Source organism: Zeugodacus cucurbitae, chromosome 6 (genome assembly GCF_028554725.1).
Source record: "Zeugodacus cucurbitae isolate PBARC_wt_2022May chromosome 6, idZeuCucr1.2, whole genome shotgun sequence".
Classification (NCBI taxonomy): domain Eukaryota; kingdom Metazoa; phylum Arthropoda; class Insecta; order Diptera; family Tephritidae; genus Zeugodacus; species Zeugodacus cucurbitae.
The window spans coordinates 5460510-5484773 of record NC_071671.1 but is presented as its reverse complement, the minus strand read 5'-3'; the positions used below and the strand labels follow the sequence as shown (position 1 = coordinate 5484773).

Below are 24264 nucleotides of genomic sequence, written 5' to 3'. Positions count from 1 at the left end.
CGGCCTAAATGGTGGTGTTTACGATATTGAAAGTTATATTTAAGTTAATGTTCAAAGCTAATTATTAATTTGGTTGCAAAAAAATAACCCGTCAAGTTTTCGTCACAATATTCTCTGTCGGTTATTTATTTTATTTGAACAGTTGTTAGAAAAGTTTTCTGTTGACGCATAAAACCTTCAGATGATAAAAATTTGGAATGTTTTAGGTAACATATATGAATGTTTCTGATAATAAAATAGTACGCACTTTCGTTTGATGTTTTCCTGTGTATGACGACATTGAGTTTATGGAAGAAAGGCGAAATTACTTGAGATGGAAGAGGGGTATGGAATATCTATATACGAAGCTATAGAAAGATGCCTAGATTATTTTTTATTTACGGTTTTCTTGCAATCAAACTCCACTCGTGAAGTACAATATTTCACATCAAAGACCAGCTCTTTGCCAAAACAAAAATAACAATTGTGGACATGGTTCCATCGAAAGTCCAGCACCTCCGAAGTGTACCGCAAAACAAGTATAACACAAAAAACTGATCATCAATTAAACTGCGGCCCCTTCTTAAAGGCTTTTTTGTTTATAATGAGTTCTACCTAGATCTAGACTAGACATTCTTAAACTTTTTCATTTTATTAAATACAATTAGAAAATAATTAATAAATTCACTACTTCATCGACACACATTAGAATTTATATAACGAGTTAGCTTTCACAGTTGACACGATCCACTGACGCACATGCGACACATTCACATAGACACCCGGACTTTCGGGACGCGCACAGCCAATGGCCCAGGAAATTATGCCAGCTAACTGATGCTTCACCAACAATGGACCACCCGAATCCTTTTGGCAAGCATCCTTACCACCTGCCAACACACCGGCACACAGCATGGCAGCGGTGAAACGATCGCCATACGCCGCGCTGCATTGCGCCCGATCGAGCAGGAACACATTAACAGCTTGCAATTGCTGCGCCGGCATGCCACCTTCAGAGACGGTACCCCAACCGGTGATGGTGGCTTTTGCACCAGCTTCGGGCGCGCTGGTCAACAATGGCACTGCTGCAATGAACACATTATCCAATGTCAGCGGTGTGGCAAGGAAAAGTAAAGCCACATCATAGTCGGTTATGGAGGCATTGTAACGTTCGTGTGCGACTATGCGATCTATAAGCACCACAGTGCCATCATTGCCGGCGCGTTTGTCGCTGCCTGCGACGACGGTGAAATTACGCACATCACGATTGAGCACACAATGCGCTGCGGTCACTATAGTATCCTCGTTGAGTATGCTGCCACCGCACTCATGTAAATAGGCGCATTCCTGGCAGGTCCTGCGACGCAGTGAGACGTGATGCGGGTGACGTACGATCGAAGCGTCGTTGCCGCCTATAATGCGGTTTTGTCTAAGAGTGCTGCAATATGCTGTGCTCACGCCCAGCAACAGGAGTGTGATGAGTCTTAGTGGTAAATGTGACATGATATTGGTGTGTTTTTTAAATAACTGTGCTAGGTGCTATGCTTGCAATGGACACTTAACGTAGACTAATTAACAGTTCATATTCGAGTAGTTATTAAAATTCGGATATCATTTTATTGTTGTGTATTTTTGCATATAAAAATTGATAAATTTATCGCTCTTTGCGTAGTGCATTTGTATGTGACTTATGGAACTTAAATATAAGGGCAATTGGTTCGTAACCAATTCGATTTATAAAGAATATATATTTATAAATGCTTCGAAGCTTATATATTAGGTTGGCAAACATTTCCTTTCCTCCTTTTTGTCTTTTGTATTTCGCGGCTTGTATAAAGCGCTACAGAGCTCGAATCTGGCAATACTAACGGGTGATTTTTTTGAGGTTAGGATTTTCATGCATTAGTATTTGACAGATCACGTGGGATTTCAGACATGGTGTCAAAGAGAAAGATGCTCAGTATGCTTTGACATTTCATCATGAATAGACTTACTAACGAGCAACGCTTGCAAATCATTGAATTTTATTACCAAAATCAGTGTTCGGTTCGAAATGTGTTTCGCGCTTTACGTCCGATTTATGGTCTACATAATCGACCAAGTGAGCAAACAATTAATGCGATTGTGACCAAGTTTCGCACTCAGTTTACTTTATTGGACATTAAACCAACCACACGAATGCGTACAGTGCGTACAGAAGAGAATATTGCGTCTGTTTCTGAGAGTGTGGCTGAAGACCGTGAAATATCGATTCGTCGCCGTTCGCAGCAATTGGGTTTGTGTTATTCGACCACATGGAAGATTTTACGCAAAGATCTTGGTGTAAAACCGTATAAAATACAGCTCGTGCAAGAACTGAAGCCGAACGATCTGCCACAACGTCGAATTTTCAGTGAATGGGCCCTAGAAAAGTTGGCAGAAAATCCGCTTTTTTATCGACAAATTTTGTTCAGCGATGAGGCTCATTTCTGGTTGAATGGCTACGTAAATAAGCAAAATTGCCGCATTTGGGGTGAAGAGCAACCAGAAGCCGTTCAAGAACTGCCCATGCATCCCGAAAAATGCACTGTTTGGTGTGGTTTGTACGCTGGTGGAATCATTGGACCGTATTTTTTCAAAGATGCTGTTGGACGCAACGTTACGGTGAATGGCGATCGCTATCGTTCGATGCTAACAAACTTTTTGTTGCCAAAAATGGAAGAACTGAACTTGGTTGACATGTGGTTTCAACAAGATGGCGCTACATGCCACACAGCTCGCGATTCTATGGCCATTTTGAGGGAAAACTTCGGAGAACAATTCATCTCAAGAAATGGACCCGTAAGTTGGCCACCAAGATCATGCGATTTAACGCCTTTAGACTATTTTTTGTGGGGCTACGTCAAGTCTAAAGTCTACAGAAATAAGCCAGCAACTATTCCAGCTTTGGAAGACAACATTTCCGAAGAAATTCGGGCTATTCCGGCCGAAATGCTCGAAAAAGTTGCCCAAAATTGGACTTTCCGAATGGACCACCTAAGACGCAGCCGCGGTCAACATTTAAATGAAATTATCTTCAAAAAGTAAATGTCATGAACCAATCTAACGTTTCAAATAAAGAACCGATGAGATTTTGCAAATTTTATGCGTTTTTTTTTTTAAAAAAGTTATCAAGCTCTTAAAAAATCACCCTTTATACATCTTTGAAAGGTCTTGACATAACCTACAAAACGTTCAACAGATTCGTGTAAACATGGAGTTCACTAACGCCGAAATTCGCGCTTTTTTTAAGTTTTCCTTCGTAAAGGCAAATACGCTAGAGAAACGTTCCGTGATATTAATGTTGTTTTGGGGGATGGTACTCCATCAGTTCGAACTGCGGAGGAATGGTGTCGACGATTCAGAGCGGGTGAAAACGACACCATGGATAAGCCAGCCGGCGGAAGAACTGTGACGACGTATACCGATCAAATCATGGAAAACATCGAGTTAGACCGGCATGTGGCATCTCGTGACGTCGCCCAGGATGGGAGTTAATCACCAAAACATTTTAAACCATCTGCAGAAGGCTGGATACACAAAAAAGCTTGATGTTTGGGTGCCGCATGATTTGATGCAAAATCATCCACTATGAGCTGCTCCTATATGCTTGAAGCAGGCGATCGACCAGAAGCGTCCAGAATAGGCCAACGGGAAGGATGTAGTGTTCCACCAGGACAAAGCCAGACCACACACTTCGTTGACGACTTGTCAGAAGTTACGGAAGTTCGAATGGGAGGTTTTATCGCATGGTGGATGCCCGCACATAGCGCCAAGTGATTACCACCTGTTCCTGTCCATGGCGAACGCCCTTGGTGGTGTAAAGTTGAACTCAAAAGAGGCTTGTGAAAAGTGGCTGTCAGAGTTCTTCGCAAATAAGGAGGGGGTTCTACGAGGGGGTATTATGAAGTTGCCGTCTAGATGGAAACATATTAGCATAACATATTATTAGCAAACATATTCGAGCAAAAGGGAGATATCTTGCCAATTTCGAGTGAGATTTAAAACAAAAATTTGCGGTATCAGTCTATATATCACATTCTATATATCATATAATAAACATATAAAATATTGTGGTAATCTCGGCCTTAACCCGTCCCAGCGCGATTATACACCACTAAAATATTTATTATTACGATAACTGTGTTATCGCACATGCGCGACTATTAACTGCTGATAAATCGGTGAGCAAGCTATTTTCCTATATTGCAGTTCGAAACTCTATATAAACATGTATTACTAATAAAATGCATAATTATGCAGTGTAAATAAGTAATCGGTAATTAATTAGGTGAACGCTGGCTCTTTCCTTACACTGTTGATATTTTTGCTTTTCAAGTAGCAAATATTTTTTGTATACCAATTCATTGTATAAGCCTGTTGATTAGTCTTTGATCGATTATGGCAATAAATTTTGCTCCAAAATAAGCTAATAAACAGTAGTATAACGGTATACACATTCATAGGATCATAAACCGTCTAAGCACTGGAGATAAAGGTATACATAGAGAGAGAGAGGGAAAGAGAGAGAGAGTTTGGTATGATTAGGGTGGCTCAATTTATATACATTCTTAAAGTAATTGATTTTATTTTAATAAAATTGAGAGACCTCTGTTCTAAAACGACACTACTTAAAACTTAAGATGCGTAGCTCAAAGTTTTAGCAAGAAGACACACAAGTTATGGTCCGAGAATATTATTTTCATATATTATATAAACCAACCGAAACGAAGAAGATACTGATTTAATATTATTTGTAATTTTTTTCATATAGTCAATATTTTAGGTAATATTATAGTACTTATATACACTTTTATATACTGACTTTTTAAACAAATCCAAAATTTTACAAATATGAAACATCACCGGCCAACTCCTCAATAGCGCTGGATATCCACTGACGTAGTTCTGGTATACTAGCGTAAACACCAGGATAATCCTTTTTGGCACAGCCTTTTGACCACGAAACAGCACCAATCAATTTGCCTTCAGCCACCAGCGGACCACCCGAATCACCATCGCAGGCATCCTTCTTCAATGCATAAGCACAAACCATAGTTTCTTTGATTTGATCACCATACTTATAAGTATCGGAGGCGCAATCTGCACGTGTTACAATCTCCAAATCAATAGTTTGTAAAGTAACAGGCGTTTTAAGGCAATAGCTACACCTGAGACCCCAACCGGAGACTACAGCCGGTGTGCCAGTTGGTGGTACTTCATCAGCGAGTTCAATATAGCGTATGCTATTCGTTTGTACCACCGGTTGTGCCAACCGCAACAAAGCAATATCATTCATTGCGGTAGCAGCGCTAAAACCCGGGTGTGTCTTTATGCGTGCGATTTCGGCCAAGATACCGCCATTGGTGGAGTTTGTTGAACCCAAGCGTACACGCAATTCTGATGGTTCGAAGCCGAGCAGACAATGTGCGGCTGAGAGCACTAAGTTCTCACTGATAAGACTGCCACCGCAGAAGTGCACTTGCTCTTCAACTATCCATATTGAGACCTGGTATGGATGTTGTTCAATAGTGGTGTCCTCACCGCCGACAATACGTCCATTAAATTTATCAAGAATGGTATAGCCGTGGGCTAAGCTCAGTAGAGCAACTAAAACTAAACAACGATACATTGTGGAGAAGTGTCTCACGTAAACTGTTCGAAAAGGAGTATATGAATGGATTTTTATAACGAAAACTTTTTATGCTGAAAACGCGAAACACGCGAGTACAACAAATAATCGATGACGTTAATCACAGTCTGCTAGAGTAATCATAAATCTTAATAAAAAAGCGTACGGATAAAAAGAAAAGTGTGGATAGTCACTCCCAGGAGCACTGATATCACGTTTATGACGTTCAATAAAAGTATCAGCCTTTGTTGTTGCTAAAATATACTTTATTCCATTTAAGAGTTTAACGCTTGCTTAAGTTAATCTCAAATTTCTGTAATTGCCTGCAATATCCAACCACGAAGCGTAGCAACATCACTATAAACACCCGGATAACCTTTCTTAGCACACGCATAACCCCAGGAAACGATGCCGACAAGTTTACCCTCTGCCACCAAAGGGCCACCCGAATCACCCTGACACGAGTCCTTCTTCAAAGCATAAGCACACACCATACTCTCCTTGATTTTGTCACCATACTTGTATGCACTCGACGCACAATCTGCACGCTGCACAATCTCCAGCTCGACCGCTTGTAAAGTGGTGGGCGGTATCAAGCAGTAGCTAAAACATTTGGTACCCCAACCTGTCACTACAGCTGGCGTGCCGGTAGATGGTGTCGTCTCAGCCAATTCTATGTAACCGACACTCTCCGATTCCTCTATTGGCGTCGCTAATTTCAGTATACCCACATCATTCTCAATTGTACTGGGATTATAGCCCGGATGATATTTAGCAGCCGCAACTTTAATAATTACACCATCTTTCTTATTATTGGTGGCGCCTGCGCGTACACGTATACTTGAGGCTTTGAAACTCTGCAAGCAGTGAGCGGCAGTAACGACAATATCGGCCGCTATCAGGCTACCGCCACAAAAGTGTCCACCCAACTTCGTGGAGAGCGAAACTTGATAAGGATGCGCCTCAATGGTAGTAGCGACTCCACCAACAATACGTCCAGCCAGTTCGCTGGACATGTAAGCACCGTATCCAGTGCCGAGGAATGCACAAAGTAGTGTAAGGCGTAGCATTGTTTTGCTTTACTAAAATCCGTTACGTTTGGGGATCAATATTTATAGTTTCAGATTTTGATTGCACAATAAGATAACGTTGTGCAATGGAGCTTATAAAAATGTCTATTTTATCAACGCGGTCGTGCGACGACGGATGAAAGTTGTAAATTAATGGCTTTAATGCAGGCCAGAAATTAAATGACATTCAAGAATTGCTCTCCTCTATATAAAACCCAGTAAAGATATACTCTAAGAAACTCAAATAAATGTAGTTGCAATAGAAACACGAGTGAAATAATTTTCGTGTCTATCACGGAAAGCTTTTATGTACTTGGAATCAGATCTAATCACAGATCTAACAAGGAGTGGAATCCTCCGAGTACGCAGTATCCTGTGAGAGTCGGATAGTCTCGGAGAAGTTAAGTTTTAGTTCGAAGAATTTAAAATATTTTCGAAAATAAAAATCAATGATTGCAAATTAAACTAGAAAGCTCTGAGAGTCCATGAAAATTCGTGTGGGCCTACAGCCCTCGCATTATATTACTGTATGAAACGAACCCAATATCAACATAAACCACAGGCATTACCAAATAAAACGAACACAAACATAATGACTCTCACACGTTTTTATTATTCTTATTTTACTGAAACTATTTAAATTGAAGCAACAGCTGCATCAACCCATGAGACGAGAGAAGCCACATCTGAGTATACGCCAGGATAGCCAGCTTTGGCGCAACCTTTGCCCCAAGACACCACACCGACCAATTTATTATCAGCCACAAGTGGACCACCGGAGTCACCTTGACAGGAATCCTTATCCAAAGCATAACCACAGACCATGGTATCCAAAATCTCCGCACCATATTTGTACTCACTGGAGGCGCACGTATGTCTATCCACAATATCCACATAGATCTCTTGCAATGTTGTCGGCAAGGTTGGGCAATAGAGATAGCATTTGCTACCCCAACCACTGACAATAGCTGTTGTGCCGGTTTTTGGAGTGCTGCGTGCCAAACTTATGTACTGTATCTTACCAGATTGACGCACTGGCGAAGCCAAACGTATGATACCGATATCATTAACCATTGTCTCATCATTGTAGCCGGGATGGAAAGCGAAAGCGCGTACAGCAACCAACTCACCGCCGTATTTGTAATTGGTTGAGCCCAAACGAACACGCATTTGTCTTGCTGTGTAGTCTTGCAAGCAATGCGCCGCAGTGACGATGGTGTCCTCATTGATAATGCTACCACCGCAAAAGTGTCCACCGCCAACAGTTTGCAATGACACTTGATAAGGATGCTCTTCAATGGTGGTGTCTACACCATTAACAATGCGTCCATCCAAATCATCGGGTAGAGAGGCACCAAAGGCCACGCTAACGAAAGCGAATAAGGCTACCAGTCGAAACATTTTCAAAACTTTGACTGAAGTCTGTGTAGAATCGCAAAAACTTTATATAGTGTTGAATATGAGTGCGGTAGGGTATATTGTCGAAGTAAGCGTCTTTTGACATTTTAATCCTCGCCGTTCGATAGCATTGTCAAAGCGCCCGATATTTTCAACGCTCGTATTTCATGACGTTTTTATCAGAGACATTATGAATTTGCATTTTAGGCATTCGGTTTTTCCAGGTCAAGAGAAATGTATAAAATTTGGAATTATGACAAAATATACATTTGATTTGACTGATTAAGAGATGAATTGTTAAAGAACACAACAGACAGTTGGTAGTTAAATATTTCTTATACTAGGGAGCACATAAATCTTGTTTTAAAAATGGTTCCCATAAAAACGCTTTTCTTTCTTAGAAATATATGAAAAAGTTTTTACCAGCTGGTATAGGCTTTCGAAAATCGTTGAAAATGTTTTTCTCGAAATTAGGTGGCTCCCATTACCTTAATTCGAGAAAAACATTTTCAACGATTTTCGATACCCTATATCTTATCTATACTATCTTACTATACTATCAAATATTACACGGAATATTTTAGAGCAGAGAGTATGTTTACACGATAGAGTAGACATTGCCTCTAGATATAATACAATATTATAAATGGGCGTGGCTCTGCGTACTTATGGGTTAAAAACCATTTCTCCGAACCTACTCAACCAATTTCAATGAAATTCGGTTCATCAAAGTTTCCTGGCATCCCACTGATATGTTTTGCAAATGGGCCAAATCGGTTTAGAACCACGCCTACTTTCCATATACCAGAACTTTAAAGTCGATCTGATTCGTTTACTTTACAATATATAAGGTAAGCACTAGTGAACATATAGGAACAGAACTTTGCTCAAATACTGAATTTATAGTGTGACCATAGCCCTAGGCTTTCAAGGCCCCAAATATCGAACATGAGGACCTCTTTTTTTATCGAAAATATAGATAAGTCCCTCAGATATTTTGTAGAAATTCAGAGGGAATATTTTTTTTCTAATAATATATCTCCGTGCCAAAAATGAGTGAAATCGAACTTTCATTGGACTTTATACCATATATATCGGTTAATGTGTGAGATATATCAGCAAAATTTAGTGAGCATATAATATTGGATAGAATGCAACTAGGCGAAAAAAAAAAACGCAAAAACATCAACTGCACAACAAAAAATAAATCGAAAAAGTTATAGGGAATCCCTTTCATAAGCATCTTCTCTAGTAAACTGAGGCTTCAAAAAGTTTTAACCAAGAATTTTTTTATTTCAAAAATGCTTTCGGGCCATTGATAGTATCATAATGCAGGAAAAATTTGTTACACAGTTTATTATAATTACGAAATTAATCAACATTTCAATTGCAGAATTATTTATGACACTGATATTAGTTAAATAGCGGCGGCTATTGGACAACTGACTAACTTTTTGAATATACCGTTGAACGGTACGAGATAAGAATACGAATTTGGACGAGCAAGCACGGAACTTAGCACTAGAGCAGTTTGCTAATACGAATAGTATATTATATACATATGTATATACAAGTTCGTACTTACATACTGAAATAAGAAACCCGTTAACCGTTACTAGATAAGAACGGTACTAATACGAGTAGTACTACCGAGTAAAAGTTTGTACATACATACATATATGTATACACATTGTCAAAATAAAACATTATATGTATATATTCATCATTTCATATTTTATTAAAGCAGCGAAAGTCACAAACTGTTTAAGGTACGAGTAGATAGTGACAGTATACAAACATTTATATATTTATTTTACCCATCAGTGCCCATTAATCGTGCACAGTTTATAAATTGCGAGTAATGTCCAAAATCCAAGGGCGTAGCTCAGCCACATCGGCATAAACACCTGGATAGCCCGCCTTAGCGCAACCATTGCCCCAGGATACGACACCGACCAGCTTGCCGTCAGCCGCCAATGGACCGCCAGAGTCACCCTGGCAAGCATCCTTCTTCTCTTCATAAGCACACAACATTGTTGACAATATCTTTGAACTGCCATATTTGTAATTTTTAGAGGCACAATCTGAGCGTGACACAATGCTAACGTCGACCTTTTGCAATGCAGTGGGTAATGAAACGCACCAGAAGAAGCACTTGGCGCCCCAACCACTAACAACTGCGGACGTACCAGTTACTGGTGAAGTCTGCGCCAAATCAATGTAACGTATGCTCGCCGACTCGGCTACGGGTTCGGCCAATTTCACGATGGCAACATCGTTTTGTCGTTGTTCCTTATTGTAACCGGGGTGTGCGTAGAAGGCGCGAACTTTCACCAATTTACCACCCGTCTTGTGACTGGTTGAACCCAAACGCACTTGCAACTGATCGGCCGTATTAGTTTGCAGGCAATGTGCTGCCGTCACGACGGTATCCTTATTGATAATGCTGCCACCGCAGAAATGTCCACTCTTGGTTTGCAATGAGATTTGGTAGGGATGTGCCTGTATGTTGGTTTCCTCACCATTAACAATGCGTCCATTGAAATCGTTTACAAGGATTTCGCCGAAGGCGACGCTGCAAAGCGCAAAAATTGCTACGAAGCGAAACATGACTGTAAGTTCTTCGTTGACTGTGTTGCTGTAAGATTTTGCTAATGCTTTTATAGTAATAGTCCAACCCACTTAACCAACGTTAAGCAACGTTAGTGGTGGTATATTCTGCATTCTTAATTCCTAATTTATGGATGTAAATTATTAAATGGGAATATCCGCATACTTATATTATTAAAATTGGAAAATCCGCACAAATAAAATTTTTAACGGGAATTTTAACATTTTTTCGTAAAGGTATTTCCGTTATTTTTATTGTTCTTAACTTGGTGTTATTTGAGAAGATAATTTATTGCTGTTGATAGTGTTTATATACTATTTGGACCTCTTACACCTCTTACTGCATATAAAATCACAGTAATTGTTATAGATTACGATTCGTTCTTGCTTTTGTTGTTTTTCTGTTTTGAAATAAAACAATGAGAGGTCTTTATCTGTATACAAATGTGGTCTATTGACACCCGTATATCTAAATTACCCCTTTGGGGACACTAAATCGGTGTTTCACAAAGGTTTATTTGGAATTCAATCCTTAATTGTCTAATATTCATTTCGAACTGTAGTAGTCTACACTTTTTTTCACTTTAGAGCATACTTTAATGAAATACTGTGAAAGACATCGCTTTCGTACTTCTCATCTTCAGGTTCGGCATTCAAATGGGTTATAGATTGCGCGATCTCTCGTCCTAGTTGTTCTTATGAAACAGAAACTATTTTAGTAGATAAAGACTCACTTGAGTTTGACTAGCTCTGATCGATTGCTCTAAAAAAAAACAGCCACCGTAAACACAGTTATTGTGCTCTTGTAAAGACACCTGTGGCGTCTGAGACATCATGCGGTATTTATCAGTCAATCGATAGATAAGTCCCTCAAATAATGCGCACTCAAATTCTCAAGTACATACATTGGACACAAATTCGATAAGTGTGCCTACACGCGTTGAAAAGACATGAAAGTTGTTGGTAAAATATTTATTATTATTATTATTATTATTATTATTAACCCAAACGATTACCCTCCTCCCGCCCAACCGACGCGTGGGGCGCAGTCCGCATACGAGCGGAATTTGCCGAGTCTAGAAAGGCAAGAGATTTTTAAGCGTCCGGTTCTCAAACTGCTCAGCTACAGAAAGAAACATTTCAACAGCTGAGATTTAAAAATTTATAAAAACAAAAAGTTAAAAATTTCTGAATATTATTTATTAAGAGAAGACAAAATAGTTTTTTTGATGCTAAATATTGAGTCAGATGGATCAAATTTAGAATCAAATAACTAGAAATATGCAGATTTTACCAGATTCTTATAAAAAAAACAAACATTTCCATATGATTGTAGCACAATGAATTCAACTTTTCCAAAGTACAAGAAAGATAAAGAAACTTTTTAAATGAACAATTTAAAACCAGACATTTCAACTGCCAGAAACCCTCTTAAAAAATCTCCCTAGATGGTAGGTGATAATAAAACATTCTCTGCTTACGTGAATTTCAGCTTTCCACAAGAAAACGGAGGAACTTTCATCCACCCTTAGCTTAGTTATGAAGGACAGAGGATGGCCTTTATTTCAAACTCTTTGGCGACGCAATTTCCAACGATTCTGAAACTCTGATAGTCAAATGATATGTATTGAACACTCAATATAGACTTCACCCTTTAACATATTCTGTATCCTCACAAAACTTTCGATACGTACTCCTTGAATGCAACCTTCCCATAATAGCCACTTAAGATGTACGAGAAATGTTGCCAGCTACTTTGAAGACAATATATCGAATTAAAATTACAGATACTTAATTGTCAGATTTCCATTACGGATTGATAAAGAGCTTTGAAGAAATCAGTCCAATGACAAAGGTATACTATTATTATTGTGAATAAAAGCCACTTGGATATAAACTCAATACTTTAATTTTTATTAATTACATAACAAAATACAAATTTATATTGCTGTTTGCCTTTCTATAAGAAATATAAATCGGCTTACAAAGTGCGAGCAGTTTCCTCGATCCAGGAACGTTCCTCGGCAACATCAGCGTAGACACCTGGATAACCAGCTGCACCACAACCGCGGCCCCAAGACACAACACCGACCAATTCATCGTGGGCAACCAATGGGCCGCCGGAATCACCTTGGCATGCATCCTTGCCGAGATCGTAGGCACATACCATGGTTTCCTTGATTTCGGAACCGTATTTGTATTCCCTGGAAGCGCAGGCGTTCCTATCAACAATACCGACCTCAACTTCTTGCAAAATTTCCTGAGCCTTGGTGCACAATAGTGAGCACTTAACACCCCAACCGGTGACAACAGCACGAGTACCAGTGCGTGGAGTACGATCAGCCAAACGGACATAACGGATGCGAGAAGATTCAGCAACCGACTCAGACAATTTCATTACAGCAACATCGTTAACGTGGGTCTTGCCATTGTAGCCAGGATGATTTCTGAAAGCACGAACGCGCACAGCACGACCGTCTCTGTTGTAGTAGGTGGAGCCAAGACGCACCTGAATTTGATCAGCACGGATTGATTGCAAGCAATGTGCAGCAGTTACAATGGTGGTGGCATCGATGATACTGCCACCGCAGAAGTGAGAGCCACTCAATCTTTGGATGGATACTTGGTAGGGATGAGCCTCGATGGTTGTAGCCTCACCTTTTACGATACGACCATCAACGTAGTCAGTAGGTACGGTACCGGCCAAAGCCACGCTCACTAGAGCAAACAAAGTAATAAAACGGAACATGTTGCCGAAACGTTTTGAACTGTGCAAAAGCTTCGCGACAATTGATTTATATAGCCCTGCTAAAGAGCGATAAAGGTTATAGAACTTAAATTGTCCTATCATTTGGAGATATATAGACAATGAAATGATATTTTCGTGAAGTTATCTTGCATGTGCGTATATACACAAATACATAAGAAAAAGTCGAAAGAACCTCTTCTAAATGTTTTTTTGTCAATTGATGAATTGATGAATTGCCAAATCTCTTATCACTTTTAAGAAAGCATATGCTTCCTATCGGTCCATCATTAGATAGGTTGTAAAATAATTAAGTGACCCAGTCCGAAATTATTGGAAATATTTACCATACATATATACACTGTTATTAAAAATATTGTTGTATATATCTATTTGTTTAATCAATAGACGCTCCTCAAATAATTATTTGCGAGAGTGGGGAAAACCTAAACTTATACGTCAGTCATACGTCAGGTACTTGAGTGGAAAGTTGTGATAAAATGCTTATTAAGCAAGATAATTTCAAAATGCCTTTTATTTTTGTATTTTGCAGCAGTATTTGTCGTAGTCAATGGGTTTAATAAGAGAATCTCAACTTTGTGCCCTTCTGCTACATATCACTTTTTATCACCTATAAAAATTTATAAAGCATTTCTTTTATTGTTATCGAGCCTAGGCACAGGCGAAATAATGGACTTTACTCGGCGAACCTTCTGGGAAGGAGGCGAGAACGTATAGGTTGAGAAGGTAATGACAGTACTTTCATCACTTGTCCACCATGACTTCCGATACGTCCAGTTAGATCGAGAGCGTAGTTTATGCCACGAACTACTACCCCATCCACCGTATTCTGCTGAAACTTGAAATAGACAATCGCGGGTCAAAAATTTGAGTGGAATGAAGAATATTTATTTTTCAGACGGGGGAAAGTACATAGTTTGAGGAGTAACTGGTATAGTATAGTTAGCTAAAACAAGACTTTTTTGAAGAATAAATCGCCAATTTTCCAAAGGCTTCGTTTTTCTTTCGCAGACGAAGCACTTAGCGGACTACCCCTACTTAAGTACTTACTCTTATTGAATACAAAATCTAGACAAAGTAATTGTAAGCGTATGCGATAAGAATTTTATTGCAAGTTGGATAAAAAAGTTCTTATGATCTATCACCAATATATGTGGTAAAAATAAGTAATGTAAAAGGTCAGTTAAAGACCTTCAAATGGTAATGTTTCAACACTTTAAAATATTTCCAAAAATAATAAATTTTTTTAAACGTGAAAAACACCGCTAATATTTCTAAAAGCTTACATTAAGTAAAAACGACAATAATAATAAATTATATTTTTTTCAAAAAAACACTATAGTAAATCAATTAAAAAAACGTACAATTACTTATCGCCATTGTTTTTGTTTTAATATACGCATCAATACGACTGATAACCGACTACCGTAACAACATCATAATCACAAGGCGTCAAGATAATGCTTTGTACATACTTAAGCAGCAAGTAGTAGTTATCATACTTTTGTACGGTATTCGCCGTTGCCAATGTTTAGAGGACCATAAATCTTGCGCAAAACCTTTCTCTCGAAAACCCCAAGAGTCGTCTCATCGGATGTTGTCATCGTTCACGCTTCAGCGCCATACATCCGGACGGGAATAATGAGCGACTTATAGAGTTTGATTTTGGTTCGTCGAGAGAGGACTTTACTTTTCAATTGCCTACTCAGTCCAAAGTAGCACTTGTTGGCAAGAGTGATTCTGCGTTGGATTTCAAGGCTGACATTGTTGTGCTGGTTCCCAGATAAACGAAATTATCTACAACTTCAAAGTTATGACTGTCAACAGTGACGTGGGAGCCAAGACGCGAGTGTGCTGACTGTTTGTTTGATGACAGGAGATATTTCGATTTCTTATTTTTCCAGCAATAGATTGAAGAAGTCGCACGATAGTGAGTCACCCTGCCTGAAGCCTCGTTTGGTATCGAACGGCTATCGTCATCGATTGGGGAATCGGGTTCGCCATCTCCTGGTGTAGTACTTTCACTGCCATTGAGCAGGTCGGAGAAGTGTTTCCTCCATAATCCCAGTATGCTCTGGACATCCGTTACCAGATTACCTCCTCGGTCCCTACATGATAATAATTAGTTAATAAATAATATGACGGACGTAAGAGACCTTTAGTTAGTAGACAACCGATAAAAATTAAACGTAGATACAATCTTTTGAGGCATCATAATCAACGACTAAGAGTAAGATGAATACACTCTAATTACGTCATGAGCTTGACTGTTTTTCGGTTGAACCCAGACGAGAAAATTTTGAAAACTTAAGAAACTGGTCTTTCTGATAGTGTCTAGCTCTTGGCGATCAATGTACGCAAAGGAGCTATTCCTTGATGTATACATAACTGGAGATCCAATAACATCTAAAGTTGACTACCTTAGATCGCCTAATCGAGAGCATTGTTTTAATGAGACGTACACAAATTTCGTTCGAAGCAAATTTTGTAATAGTACCGCATACTGAATGTACTTGGATTGCAGAAATTAAAAGACTCTATAAGAACCACCAGCCCTAAACAACTCAAACAATGATTTACAACCATGCTATAGTTGGTTGATAACATAAAATATATGTATATATAGCTAGATTCTAGCACCAATAAAAGCTTCATGTACAAATTTGCTGATAATTGCACCGGTTACATTTCGTAATCCTACTTCGTCCAGCATGGCGATCGTCTAGTTTCAGTCCTCTTTTGTACGTTGTTTTAAGTAGAGCGTTATAAAAGCACTTCTACTTATAATCACCATATACATTCCAAAATGTTGAAGTTCGTGATCGTGTTATCGGTAGTTTCGTGCGTACTAGCCGCGCCAACATCTGAAGGTCTGCAGCCACAGTTGGATGGACGTATCGTCGGCGGTGTTCCGACAACAATTAGTTCGTTTCCATGGCAAATATCGTTACAGCGCTCCGGCTCACATTCATGTGGTGGCTCCGTTTACAGTGAAAATATCGTAGTCACAGCTGCACATTGCCTTTCTTCAATGCCAGCACTTTCTATACTGAGAGTTCGCGCCGGTTCGTCGTACTGGAATTCTGGTGGTATATTTTCCCAAGTTGCTGCATACAAGATACACGAACTGTACGGTCAGGATGGCATGTCCAACGATATTGCTCTCATACTTTTAGCCACTCCACTTAAGTTTAGCTCAACCATTAAACCAATTCCTTTGGCTGTGACAGCGCCACCAGATGGTGCCGTAGCTGTTATAACCGGTTGGGGTACTAAACGTTCTGGTTCACAGACATTACCCACGCAATTGCAAGCTGTCAATTTGGAAGTAGTCAGTTTAGCTAAGTGTGCCTCGAATGCTTATGGCTATGGTGAAGAGGTCACGGAAACTATGATCTGCGCCTACACCTCCGGTAAAGATTCATGTCAAGGTGATTCTGGTGGTCCCATGGTTGCGGGTGGCGTGCTGGTTGGTGTTGTATCTTGGGGTATGGGATGTGCTTTCCCCAACTATCCGGGTGTATACGCTGATGTGGCTGCCCTACATACATGGGTAGAGAATACTGCTGATGCATTGACTTCACAGTTTAATTAAAGAGGAACATATTAATTAAAGAGTTTTTACAATATGATAAGAAATTTACTATATTAATAACCAAAGTCTTTTATTTTTACTTTCATTATACCCTTACGACATTGGATCTTGGTATTGCTGAGGATTAATGTATTATTATATATGTATTATTGAATATGTCGTGTTATCTTCGCAATCGCCATTTGCACTTCGTAAAGGTGACTCTCTCTCTCATGCGTACTCTACAAATGAGAGTGTGTGAGTAAAAATCGATATGCTAGATCACTAAACGTGTATAGCGCCCTGAAAGTATACAATCTATTTTCATGTGCGTTGCTTATAAGCGATCACATATAGTAAACTCCAATTAATTACAAAATTTTGGTATATTTTAACTGAACTCCCCTTACGTCTGGACCATTTATTTGTACTCTTTGTTTATATCTAAGAGTATAGCTGATTGTCTCTCAGATATGAGACTCACAATTGGCAGCTTTCGGTAGCAATGTACTCGTGATATTTAAACAAAAAATGTTCATATTCTGCCGATATCCACCGAATAATCGCTAATCTGAAAAAAAAACTCAAACAATGATTTACAACCATGGTCGATTAATATAAACTACTTGGTTGATAACATAAAATTCGTAGATTGACACTAGCCCCAATAAAAGGCTCATATACCAAATTGCTGATAATTGTTCTGGTTACATTTCGCAATCCTACATCGTACGACATGGCGATCGTCTAAGTTCAGTACATTTTTATACGTTATTATAGGTGGACTACTTATAGTCCCATACACATTCCAAAATGTTGAAGTTCGTGATCGTGTTATCGGTAGTTTCGTATGTACTAGCCGCGCCCACATCTGAAGGTCTGCAGCCACAGCTGGATGGACGTATCGTCGGCGGTGTTGCAACGACCATTAGCTCTTTTCCATGGCAAATATCATTACAGTTTTCCGGCTCACATTCATGTGGTGGCTCCGTTTACAGTGAAAATATCATAGTGACAGCTGCACATTGTCTCTCTGATTATCCACCACTTTCTGCAATAAGAGTACGTGCCGGTTCGACTTACTGGAATTCTGGTGGTATACTTTCCCAGGTTGCTGCATTTAAGATACACGAACTTTACGGCCAGGATGGCATGTCCAACGATATTGCCATAATACGTTTGGCCGCTCCACTTAAGTTTAGTTCGACCATTAAACCAATTCCTTTGGCTGTGACAGCGCCACCAGATGGTGCCGTAGCTGTTGTTACCGGTTGGGGTACTAAACGTTCTGGTTCACAAACATTACCCACGCAGTTGCAGGCTGTCAATTTGGATGTTGTTAGTTCAGAAACGTGTGGCTCGGATATTTATGGGTACGGTGAAGGTATTTCAGACACTATGATCTGCGCCTACACCACCGGTAAAGATTCATGTCAAGGTGATTCTGGTGGTCCGATGGTTTCGGGTGGCGTGCTTGTTGGCGTTGTATCGTGGGGTGCAGGTTGCGCTTTCCCCAATTTTCCGGGTGTATACGCAGATGTGGCTGCCCTACATACATGGGTGGAGAATAATGCCAAAACTATTTAAGTAATCTGAAATGAATATTTGTGTCTTAAAATGATATAAAAGTGTTATTATAACAATAAAAGATATCAGAAATTTACTATATTAAAAATTGAAAACTCAGACAGACTATTTTCGAGACTCTCGTTATGCGCCTCTGACCTTTAATTTTGGTGTCGCAAGTTATGTATCATATGTATATATATTTGGATATGTCATGTTATCTTCGTAATCGCCATTTGCACCTCGTGAAGTTGACATTCTCCCATGCACACTAGAGTGTGTGTAAGTTAAAATCGATCGCCTAGATCACTAAACGTGTATAACAGCCTGAAAGTATGCAATATATGCTCATAAGCGATCATATACAGTAATCTCCACTGAATTGCAATCAAATGATACTGATACGATTAATTCATAATGCTATTGGTATAACTCGTAATTTATAAACTTATAACGGCATTTAAGAATATAGTAATAATTCTGACATGAAAAGAAGGATTTACAACTGATCGTCTCCCCGATGTCAGACTCACAAGTGGTATCTTTCGATATCTAAGCAATTTTATTCATATTTTAAAGATTTATTGATAAATTGAGGAGAGATTCGCAGGATTCCAATTGGCCTCAATTAATAGTATGTCTTAAGTTTCGAATGCTTATCTTTTCAATGGCAAATATGAGTGACTTTTGCCGTCACTATGTAATGATATGCACAACATTTGTCTGTCTGTGGAAGATATTTCAAACACTTTAAATTTCTAAAAAAAATATATAAACTCTTCAGTCTATATACTCGTAATAGGCGCTGCCGCCTTAAATGGGGAATTCCTTGCTTGTTTAAATAAAATATGTCTCATTTTTTTACTTGTCAAGATTTATGCAATGTATGTATGTGATTGGCGTTGCAACCGTTTAGCCGGTTATAGCCGAATCGACGATAGTGCGCCACCTCTCTCTCTCCTTCGCAGTTCGGCGCCAGTTGGAGATCCCAAGTGTAACCAGGTCGCTCTCCACCTGGTCCCTCCAACAGAGTGGAGGCCTTCCCCTTCCTCGGCTTCCTCCGGCGGGTACTGCATCGAACACTTTCAGGGCTGGAGTGTTTTCGTCCATTCGGACAACATGACCTAGCCAGCGTAGCCGCTGTCTTTTTATTCGCTGAACTATGTCAATGTCGTCGTATAACTCGTACAGCTCATCGTTCCATCGTCTGCGGTATTCGCCGTTGCCAATGTTCTGAGGACCATAAATCTTGCGCAAAATTTTCCTCTCGAAAACTCCTAGTGTCGTCTCATCTGATGTTGACATCGTCCAAGCTTCTGCACCGTAAAGCAGGACGGGAATGATAAGCGACTTGTAGAGCTTGATTTTGGTTCGTCGAGAGAGGACTTTACTGTTCAATTGCCTACTCAGTCCAAAGTAGCACCTGTTGGCAAGAGTTATTCTGCGCTGGATTTCGAGGCTGACATTGTTGGTGTTGTTGATGCTGGTTCCCAGGTATACGAAATTATCTACCACCTCGAAGTTATGACTGTCAACAGTGACGTGGGAGCCAAGACGCGAATGCGCCGACTGTTTGTTTGATGACAGGAGATATTTCGTCTTGTCCTCATTCACCTCCAGATCCATTCGCTTCGCCTCCTTATCCATGCGAGAAAAAGCAGAACAAACGGCGCGGTTGTTGCTTCCGATGATATCAATATCATCGGCGTACGCCAGGAGCTGTACACTCTTGTAGAAGATTGTACCTTCTCGGTTTAGCTCTGCAGCTCTTATAATTTTTTCCAGCATCAGGTTAAAGAAGTCGCACGATAGTGAGTCACCTTGTCTGAAACCTCGTTTGGTATCGAACGGCTCGGAGAGGTCCTTCCCAATCATGACGGAGCTTTTGGTGTTGCTCAACGTCAATTTACACAGCCGTATTAGTTTTGCGGGGATACCAAATTCAGACATCGCGGCGTAAAGGCAGCTCCTTTTCGTGCTGTCGAAAGCAGCTTTAAAATCGACAAAAAGGTGATGGGTGTCGATCCTCTTTTCACGGGTCTTCTCCAAAATTTGGCGCATGGTGAATATCTGGTCAGTTGTCGATTTTCCAGGTCTAAAGCCACACTGATAAGGTCCAATCAGTTTGTTGACGGTGGGCTTTAGTCTTTCACACAGTACGCTCGATAGAACCTTGTATGCGATATTTAGGAGGCTGATCCCACGGTAATTGGCGCAGATTGTGGGATCTCCCTTTTTATGGATTGGGCAGAGCACACTAAGATTCCAATCGTCAGGCATGCTTTCTTCCGACCATATTCTACAAAGAAGCTGATGCATGCACCTTATCAGTTCTTCGCCGCCGTATTTGAATAGTTCTGCCGGTAATCTATCGGCCCCCGCTGCTTTGTTGTTCTTCAAGCGGGTAATTGCTATTCGAATTTCTTCATGGTCGGGTAATGGAACATCTGTTCCATCGTCATCGATTGGGGGATCGGGTTCGCCATCTCCTGGTGTAGTACTCTCACTGCCATTCAGCAGGTCGGAGAAGTGTTCCCTCCATAATCCCAGTATGCCCTGGACATCGGTTACCAGATTACCACCTTGGTCTCTACATGAGGATGCTCCGGTCTTGAAACCTTCGTTAAGTCGCTTCATTTTTTCATAAAATTTTCGAGCATTCCCTCTGTCTGCCAGCTTCTCAAGCTCTTCGTACTCACGCATTTCGGCCTCTTTCTTTTTTTGTCTGCAGATGCGTCTCGCTTCCCTCTTCAGCTCTCGGTATCTATCCCATCCCGCACGTGTTGTGGTCGTTTGCAACGTTGCGAGGTAGGCAGTCTGTTTTCTCTCCGCTGCGAGACGGCACTCCTCATCGTACCAGCTTGTTTTTTGTCGTTGCCGAAAACCAATTGTTTCGGCTGCAGCGGTACGCAGTGAGTTTGAGATGCCGTTCCACAGTTCCCTTATACCGAGATGCTGATGAGTGCTCTCAGAGAGCAGGAGTGCAAGTCGAGTAGAGTATTTCGTGGCTGTCTGTTGCGATTGCAGCTTTTCGACGTCGAACCTTCCTTGTGTTTGTTGACTGGCATTCTTTGCTGCACAGAGGCGGGTGCGTATCTTCGCTGCGACCAGATAATGGTCCGAGTCTATATTTGGTCCTCGGAGCGTACGCACGTCTAAAACACAGGAGACATGTCTTCCGTCTATCACAACGTGATCGATTTGGTTCCGCGTGTTTCGATCAGGAGACAGCCAAGTAGCTTGATGTATTTTCTTATGCTGGAATCTGGTACTACAGACGACCATATTTCGGGCCCCAGCGAAGTCGATCAGCCTCAGGCCGTTTGGCGATGTTTCGTCATGGAGGCTGTTGTGCCAAAGACACCTTCTTTACCCACCCTGGCGTTAAAATCGCCAAGCACGATTTTGACATCGTGGCGGAGGCAGCGCTCATAGGTGCGTTCTAGGCGCTCATAGAAAGCATCTTTGGTCACATCGTCTTTCTCTTCCGTTGGGGCGTGGGCGCAAATCAGCGATATGTTGAAGAACCTCGCTTTGATGCGGATTGTGGCAAGACGTTCATCCACCGGGGTGAATGCCAGGACTCTGCGACGGTGTCTCTCTCCCACCACTATTAAATTATTATCTATTAAATTTTGATATTCACAAGGCCAAGAGTAAAATAAATGTAAAAACATGCATACATATGTATATTTCGTAGATTCATCATATTTTGCTGAGATAGGAGTCTTTCACTGCTGATTGAAAGTAATTTCTATCTTAAGTGTACGCATATATATGTATGTACTTACTCTTGCTGTTTTCGTAGATAATCTTAGAAGATTGCAATTGTTATTAACTTTATACGCGTAAAAGAATACACGAATGACGATTTTACATTTATTCTTATACCCAGTAGAGAGGTACGAGTTCAGTTTATCGCTTGAATTCATTGCCTAAAATTAAAATAATCGGAAAAATACTGATTTTATTCCAATTATAGGATATTTTATAAATATTATTGACTTCAAAAATACTTTTTATTTGGTCCACAACGCTATTAATTTTCAGTATTTATGTAGATTTTAAATTTAAAACTAATATCGATACTCAGTAGTTAATAACAAGTTGACGTCAATGCTGGCTATGTAGTTATTAAAATATGTATGTATATATCATGTTATTATAATATTATTAATGCACATATGTGAATCTTCAAATAAACACGCAGAAGCATGAATGAAGACCACTTGAAAATTCAACGTTAGATAAGGCATGATTCGCAAAATTTTGAATTAAAAAAGTGTATATGTATATATGTTGATATATAAAAAAAGAATCGACAATAACATGAACTAATATATATTAATGAAAGTATACACAAAAGTCTTGCAAATAACATTATATCATTCAATTTAACGATAGCTGAGTGCTTAACTTCCAGTTGATAGTCAAAGATCACTTAGTCCTTCATGAAGATCAAAACCTTAGCTCTACAAAAATCCTACGTATATGATAATTTCCCAGGGAGCATGGTAAAGGCGGAGATGTAGTGTTAAAAAAACAACCAAGAATAGATCAGAGTTCACTATCACAAAAACATTGTGTATGGTAGAGCTATAGGGATCAAAAGCTGCTTCAAACATCAGGGGAGTGCCTAATGACCAACTAATACAACAAATTTCCGCTTATTTGTTCGGAGAATATGTATTTTGAAATTAATTTTATATAAATAATTTATTATATATAAGAAAAACCCAAGTACCCGTCTGGAAAGAATTCAGAGGTTCGTAGATTACTAAGCCCCATACTAAACTAAAGAAAAATGGAATACTATTATATATTAAGCTAGTCAACTTAGTTAGCATAGTCAATTTAGACATTTTGTAAGAAATTCTAAATAATTCTTTACTTGTGAAGCTAAAAAAAAACTAATATAAAAACAAAAAAAAACGTTAACTTCGGCTGTACCGAAGCTAATATATCCTTCACAGGTGCATTTCTTTTATTAACTATGTGTTTAAGCAAATCTAAAGACGTAACAAAAAGTAAGTAAAAAAAAGAAAACATTTTACTAATTATTTTTAGCCGGGTTGTTTGCTAGAGACATTAAGGTTATATAGTTAACCGATCTGAACAATTTCTTCGGAGATTATATTATTACCTTAAGCAGTAATCCATGTCAAATTTCGTGAAGATACCACGTCAAATGCGAAAATTTTCCATACAAGCCGTTGATTCCGGTCGTTCGGTTTGTATGGCAGCTATATGCTATAGTGAACCGATCGGAACAATTTTTTCGGAGATTAAATTATTTCTATGAGCAATACACCAAATTTCGTGAATATATGTAGTAAAATGCGGAAGTTTTCCATACAAGCCCTTGATTCCGATCGTTCAGTTTGTATGGCAGCTATATGATATAGTGGTCCGATATCGGCAGTTCCGACAAATAAGCAGCTTCTTGTAGAGAAAATAACATCTGCAAGATTTCAAAACGATATCTTAAAAACTGAAGGACTAGTTCGTATATATACAGACAGACGGACGGACATGGCTAAATCGACTCAGTTCAACACACTGATCATTTATATACATATATACTTTATAGGGCCTCCGACGCTTTCTTCTGGGTGTTACAAACTTCGTGACAAATTTAATATACCCTGTT

The 24264-nt window shown here is 39.6% G+C and overlaps 7 protein-coding genes across 7 annotated transcripts; 2 read left to right on the top strand and 5 right to left on the bottom strand.

The window, feature by feature from the left end:
- Window positions 1-601: 601 nt before the first annotated feature.
- On the bottom strand, window positions 602-5686 carry LOC105211248 (transmembrane protease serine 9). The gene is made up of 2 exons (XM_011182592.3): window positions 4847-5686; window positions 602-1518 (listed from the first exon to the last, which is right to left on the bottom strand). The coding sequence occupies exons 1-2, from the start codon at window positions 5627-5629 to the stop codon at window positions 685-687; spliced, it is 1617 nt and encodes a 538-aa protein (XP_011180894.3). The 5' UTR covers window positions 5630-5686; the 3' UTR covers window positions 602-684.
- A 187-nt stretch (window positions 5687-5873) lies between these two features.
- LOC105211250 (trypsin-like) lies at window positions 5874-6729 on the bottom strand. The gene has a single exon (XM_054233225.1). It carries the CDS (start codon window positions 6697-6699, stop codon window positions 5935-5937), a length of 765 nt encoding a protein of 254 aa, XP_054089200.1. The 5' UTR covers window positions 6700-6729; the 3' UTR covers window positions 5874-5934.
- Window positions 6730-7289: 560 nt separating this feature from the next.
- LOC105211251 (trypsin) lies at window positions 7290-8134 on the bottom strand. Its single transcript, XM_011182595.3, has one exon. The coding sequence runs from the start codon at window positions 8098-8100 to the stop codon at window positions 7336-7338; it is 765 nt and encodes a 254-aa protein (XP_011180897.2). The 5' UTR covers window positions 8101-8134; the 3' UTR covers window positions 7290-7335.
- A 1808-nt stretch (window positions 8135-9942) lies between these two features.
- LOC105211252 (trypsin) lies at window positions 9943-10707 on the bottom strand. The gene has a single exon (XM_011182596.3). It carries the CDS (start codon window positions 10705-10707, stop codon window positions 9943-9945), a length of 765 nt encoding a protein of 254 aa, XP_011180898.1.
- Window positions 10708-12598: 1891 nt separating this feature from the next.
- LOC105211253 (trypsin) lies at window positions 12599-13494 on the bottom strand. Its single transcript, XM_011182597.3, has one exon. It carries the CDS (start codon window positions 13454-13456, stop codon window positions 12689-12691), a length of 768 nt encoding a protein of 255 aa, XP_011180899.1. The 5' UTR covers window positions 13457-13494; the 3' UTR covers window positions 12599-12688.
- A 2662-nt stretch (window positions 13495-16156) lies between these two features.
- On the top strand, window positions 16157-17134 carry LOC114803855 (trypsin alpha). Its single transcript, XM_029039598.2, has one exon. It carries the CDS (start codon window positions 16281-16283, stop codon window positions 17067-17069), a length of 789 nt encoding a protein of 262 aa, XP_028895431.1. The 5' UTR covers window positions 16157-16280; the 3' UTR covers window positions 17070-17134.
- A 601-nt stretch (window positions 17135-17735) lies between these two features.
- LOC105211237 (trypsin delta) lies at window positions 17736-18730 on the top strand. Its single transcript, XM_011182580.3, has one exon. The coding sequence runs from the start codon at window positions 17862-17864 to the stop codon at window positions 18633-18635; it is 774 nt and encodes a 257-aa protein (XP_011180882.2). The 5' UTR covers window positions 17736-17861; the 3' UTR covers window positions 18636-18730.
- The last annotated feature ends 5534 nt before the right edge of the window (window positions 18731-24264 follow it).